Source organism: Diabrotica undecimpunctata, chromosome 10 (genome assembly GCF_040954645.1).
Source record: "Diabrotica undecimpunctata isolate CICGRU chromosome 10, icDiaUnde3, whole genome shotgun sequence".
NCBI lineage: Eukaryota > Metazoa > Arthropoda > Insecta > Coleoptera > Chrysomelidae > Diabrotica > Diabrotica undecimpunctata.
The window spans coordinates 3,593,310-3,599,230 of record NC_092812.1 but is presented as its reverse complement, the minus strand read 5'-3'; the positions used below and the strand labels follow the sequence as shown (position 1 = coordinate 3,599,230).

Below are 5,921 nucleotides of genomic sequence, written 5' to 3'. Positions count from 1 at the left end.
GAAGATTTTCTGCAATTTAAAAACTAAAGGCCAGAGCAAAATACGTGCTAAAAGAAAACAAAAAAATTTCATGGAGAGAATATACTTCATCACTCAAAACCAACACTCCTTCTGCCGAAGTATGGACAAAAATGCGACAAATGCAGGGCCGTAAGACAAGTTTTGGTATTTAAAGTATAAGTTATGAAAATATCGTTATCAATGACACACAACGCATTGCCAATTTACTAGCTGATACGTTTGAACAAAAATCCAAAAGACAATACTCACCTAACACTTCATCAGGCACATTAAGCGAAAAGGCCTCCACAATAAAAACTGTACAAGAAATCGATCCTATTAACACACCATTTACCTTAGAGGAACTAATGACGGCACTCGATTTGTGTAAAAACACAGCCTCTGGTTCAGATGACATTCCTTTCATATTCTTAAAGAAATTATCGACTTCTTGCATCATTGTTTTATTAAAATTTTACAACGGTATTTGGAAGAGTTATAATTTTCCTAAGCTGTGGCGAGAATCATATATTATACAAATTAAAAAAGTTCATAACCAAATACAAAGCTTATCTAATTCATATAGGCCAATATCACTGACGTGCACCATGTGCAAATTAATGGAGAAAATGGTAAACAAAAGATTGGTCTGGTTTTTGAAAAAAATAGAGTTATTTCACCGGCACAATCCGGTTTTAGATCTCATCGTTCTACATCAGATAATTTGGTAATTTTACAGTCACATATTTCCGACTCTATGGCCAGTAAACAAGATTTATTAGCAGCCTTTTTTGATGTAGAAGGAGCCTTTGACACTGTTCAAAAATCTATAATACTCCAAAATCTTCAACAATGTGGACTTGGTGGAAACATATACTACTTTGTGCAGAATTTTTTAGATGATAGAACTTTTAAAGTTATTGTAAACGGAAAGCGGTCATCTACTCGTATTCAACATAATGGAGTACCACAAGGTTCTGTTATAAGCACAACTCTGTTTAGTTTGGCATTTAATGATGTAGGCAAAAGTATTCATCTTCCAGTTAAACACGCATTATACGCTGATGACCTTGTACTCTTTTGCAGAGGAAATAATACCGAAACAACCTGTCGACTAATGCAAACAGCCATTGATAATATAGAAAAGTGGTCGAGGCACATTAGGCTTTCCTTCTCTTCTCAAAAAACTAAAATCATGAGATTTAGCAAAAAAACGACAAAAGATAATCCAATTTTGACATACAACGGAGTATTACTAGATGTTATTGATCATCATAAAGTCTTAGGACTGACCTTCGACTCCAGACTTACTTGGAATACACACATACAGGAAACGAAAGGCAACTGCTTAAAAAATATTAATATCCTAAAAAGTTTAGCACATTTTCATCGGGGAGCTGACGAAGAGGTATTGCTTACAGTTTACAGATCCATTATTCGCTCAAAAATAGACTATGTTAACGAACCACCACTCTGGTTAAGGAGACAACATCTTCTTTTGTCATATGCAGCTAGCTTATCAGCCAATCCACAACATCCAGTCTATCAACTAATTATACAACCAAATAATCTCATTTATTATTCTCAGACCACTAGAGCTGCACAACCCCTCTCTTGCATACTGAATTCTATTCTCGACGGTTTTGATCTTTCTGCAACTTCACCCTTTCATATCTCTACACATCCTCCGTGGCATAAGCAACTTCCGAATGTCAACACTTCCCTTTGCTCTTTCAATAAACATGATACTCCTAAAGCTATAATTAAACAATTGTTCCTAGACATACTTAATCGAAATCAGTTTCGTAAAGTTCTTTATACAGATGCCTCTAAAAATTATGTAGGGGTGGGTAGTGCTATTGTTTCCTCTTTCAGCACTACAAAACTAATCAAACTTCCTGCCGTTTGTAGTGTATACACTGCAGAACTATACGGTATCGTCGAGGCTTTTCATATGTTGGAACCAACTGACCGCAATGTAGCGATTTGCACAGACTCCTTATCATCAATACAAGTAGTCAAAAACATGTCCTCAGATCATCCTCTGGTAAATTTAATACATGACATATATAATAAACTTACGGATCATGGAGTAATTGTCACTATTGTCTGGGTATCTTCACATGTAGGAGTTGTAGGAAATGAGGCTGCAGATGTAGCCGCAAAAGAAGCTTCTACTTTGGATATACCTATAATAATATTAAGAATGTTGCATAATGATATTAAGAAAATGTTTAAAAAGCGTATATATGACAAATAGCAAGCTAATTGGAACACAACTCAGAGTCACTTACACGATATACAACCAGTTATACCTTCCTTAGAGCTACCACATATGCCCAGAAGACACAAGGTTATTCTAAGAAGATTAAGACTTGGACACACTCTTCTTACACATGGCTTTCTAATGGCATCTACCGATTCACCTTCATGCGGCCATTGCAGCAGTCTCTTAACAGTCAGACATTTTCTTATAGAATGTCCGCATCTTTCTGCTAAAAGAAAACAACACCAGTTGGGAGATAATATTAAAAAAATGTTAAGTGAAACTCAGAAATTTGTAAACCTGTTTCAATATTTAAAAGACATTGAAGTGCTTAGTAAACTCTAAAGTTTAATAATTATGTGTAAGTAACGGTTAAATTTGTAAACAATAAGTACTGTATATTGTCAAATGTAAAATTGTATATACTTTATATTGTATTATACTGTCATCGTGTCAATGACCTCGTAGTCGAGACACGTTAGTTAAAAAAAAAAACTGTGTCCTTTTAAAAAATTTTAATTTCTTAGCAGTTAGTGAAACTTGTCTTACAAATTTCATTACCGATAAGGATATAACCATTGATGGGTATAATGTGATAAAACTCTACAAACAGATAGTAACAACATTGAACACCTTTGCTTGGAATTATTTGGTGGTTGCGATAATGGCTTAATTAAAGTGTTGATTCTTTTGGATTATTCCAAAGCTTTTGATACGCTTGATCATTCTCTCTTGATTTCAATGTTTAAGTATATTGGTATGTCTAAGCAGGCATCTGATATGCTATTCAGTTATCTCAATAATAGAAGTCAAGCTATTAATTACAATGGTAAGACATCGAACTATCTTAAAACAAATAAAGGGGTACCACAGGGCTCTATATTGGGTCCTAAATTATTTAATATATATATTTCAAACATTCCTGTTAACTTTTTCTCCTCTAATCAGTACTATTTTGCTGATGACACTCAGATCTACTTATCCTTTAAGCCTGATGAGTTTAAGCAGGCAGTAGCTGCAATTAATTATGATTTAGAAAGAGTTTTTAATTTTCTTCTAGCTATTGTCTTCGTCTTAATAACAATAAATCTGTAGGTATAGTTTTTGGTCAGTGACACAAAGAGAAATATTTCTGAGAGATTTTGCTCATATGATCACCATTGATATTTCTTCGATAGAATTTAAGGCAACTGCCAAAAACTTAGGTTTACATATATGTAGACCAAAACGTGATAGTTATCGTATACAAACAATGCAAAATTCTTGCCTTTGTTTGATACATGGTATTCGTAGAAATCAACCAATAAGTTACAAACTTAAAGAAACATGTTAGTTAAATATGAAACTCAGACGATATTTTCATTCACCTTGTCAATTTCAAAAAATTATTATTTTTAAAACCCCACCATATCTCTATAATAAAATAAAATTCCATACTGATGTACATAATATTAATATTAGACATAAAAACACCATTTCTATCCCTAATCATCGTACACAGCACTACAAGCGATCATTTACATATCATATAGCCCAAATTAGGAATGATTATACTACTGCTCTTAATTTTACTCAAAACAAATTTAAAAAGTTCGTTTTTGAAAAATTACGACATATTGCATAGATAGGGTTTGATAACATATATAATTAGAATGAGTAGAACTTACATTTAGGGCGCAAATTAATTGAATGATAGATTAAATTATTTTTATATTTTCCTACATTTATTTAAACTAAAATTTATTTAATTTACATTTTGATTTCGTTTTATGTAAATATTAGTACTATTAATTGGTTACAATTCTAGATATTTTTTATTAGTTGTTTGCCCAGGTTAGCTGAACAGACAGGATATGTCAGTGATTCGTACTGTACATTTCCTAAACGGAAACTCGCCTGGAGCTTTTTTAATTAATAATTAATTTATGTGAATAATATTATGAGATGAATAAAGGCCCTGATTATTAATATTATTATTATTATAAGCGTTTATCCATATAAATACTATGCTAAACTGTATAATTGTATAGTGAGTCAGATAATGGTATCAAAGGTTCTCCCTATAAGACTCCTGTTGTGATATCAAATGGTCTTGTGCTGCCATTTATAGTTTTGATGTACATTCTAGTGTTTTCACATATGTCATTCAAAATAGCTAATATTTTAGAACTTACCCCAAAGCCAAATAGTTTTTGCCACAACAAATGATGGATAATGGAATCAAATGATTTTCAAATGCAGCGAATACTTTGCGTTTTTTCACTCGGAGTAGGAGTTGTACAGGAGAAGTGAGGGTGAGTACATTAACAATGCAACTCCTTGATCCCCTGAACCCTGACTGATAATTGGAAAGAACATTATTTTCTTCAACCCAATCTCTGAGTCTATTGCACAAAATATTAGTAATATTTCCTCAATACAGTTAAGTAGGGCAATATCTCTATAGTTTTCAGGATCATCTCCGGTTCTCTTTTTAAATATCATGGTAAAAATGACTTCACTTCAGTTATGCGGGGTAATGGTCCTTTCCAATATTCTATTAAACATGCCCGTTAAATAAAATATCTGATTATTTGGAAGATTTTTAAAAAAATCGTAAGAAATATGGTCAGTTCCAGGCGATTTCCGATCAAAACAATTATTTAAAACTATATATTTTTTGTCCCTAGATATAACCCTTAAATGCCCGTGATATGAAAATAACCATAAATGCCCATGTGGGGTCTCCTAGGGACCCCACTAAAATTTTCAATTTAGTAACGTCATTTAGCACTGACTAAAAGGAAAACACGGTTAAAAATAATTTTAAGCATATTTGAATAATTTTTATTTATTTTTCATGCAAAATTAACGGCTTTTCTAGAAACAAATTATTTTCAATTCGAACAAAATTAAAATTAAATAATAATATAAGCATATAACTTTTAGTTGCAATTTTTACATACAATAGTTTTTTCTTCTTTTCTGTATACCTGGCATATAATTTTTTTGCAAAAAGAGCAAACGGTATTCACTTTTCTGTCACAGTTTCGCGGACACTGGTAACAACGAGCACGTTTCTTAGCTGAATGGACGGATTGAGTTGCAACTTCGGTAGTTGGGTTTACCATTGGTATGCCACAATCTTTTAGAGCAGATTTTACATAGGCTTTATGTTTTATATATTTCGCTCTTTTTTCCATGTTGTTTCGAGCAAGCTCAGCCCCTAATTGTAACAGGAAAATACGTCTTCGTGAAAAATTATTTTTCTTCCAATCAGGATTTTTTTCAATGTATAAAATATAGGCATTTAGTGCACATATGTCTATAATATTCATAAAGAGCCTGAATGGCCAACGAGCAGTTCTTCTTTTACAGGAATATTCCCTAATCAGTTTGTCGGCATTATCAACACCACCCTTGGTATTATTATAGTCTAAAATCATCAAGGGTTTTTTTTGAGAGTCTTGACAAATTATATCACTATCGTGTTGACTTGAAAGAAGATGTACCATCCTGTGTATTTTAGGTATGTACGAAACCATAGCTAATTCTTTAGTAAAAGCAAATATTGACGACTCCGCAGGTCTTTTTGTCAAACTTAGTTGTGGTGGTGTATCAGGTTTATTTTTGCGGACGGTCCCAAGTAAAGTAAGGTTTTTAGATAAAAGATATT

The 5,921-nt window shown here is 32.6% G+C and overlaps 1 protein-coding gene across 1 annotated transcript; it reads left to right on the top strand.

Moving 5' to 3' along the window:
* The first annotated feature begins 757 nt into the window (after positions 1-757).
* On the top strand, positions 758-2,260 carry LOC140452264 (uncharacterized). Its single transcript, XM_072546416.1, has one exon. The coding sequence runs from the start codon at positions 758-760 to the stop codon at positions 2,258-2,260; it is 1,503 nt and encodes a 500-aa protein (XP_072402517.1).
* Positions 2,261-5,921: the final 3,661 nt, after the last annotated feature.

Excerpts from the sequence above, each read along its gene's own strand:
- LOC140452264 (XM_072546416.1), top strand. The coding sequence starts at position 758 with ATGGCCAGTAAACAAGATTTATTAGCAGCCTTTTTTGATGTAGAAGGA.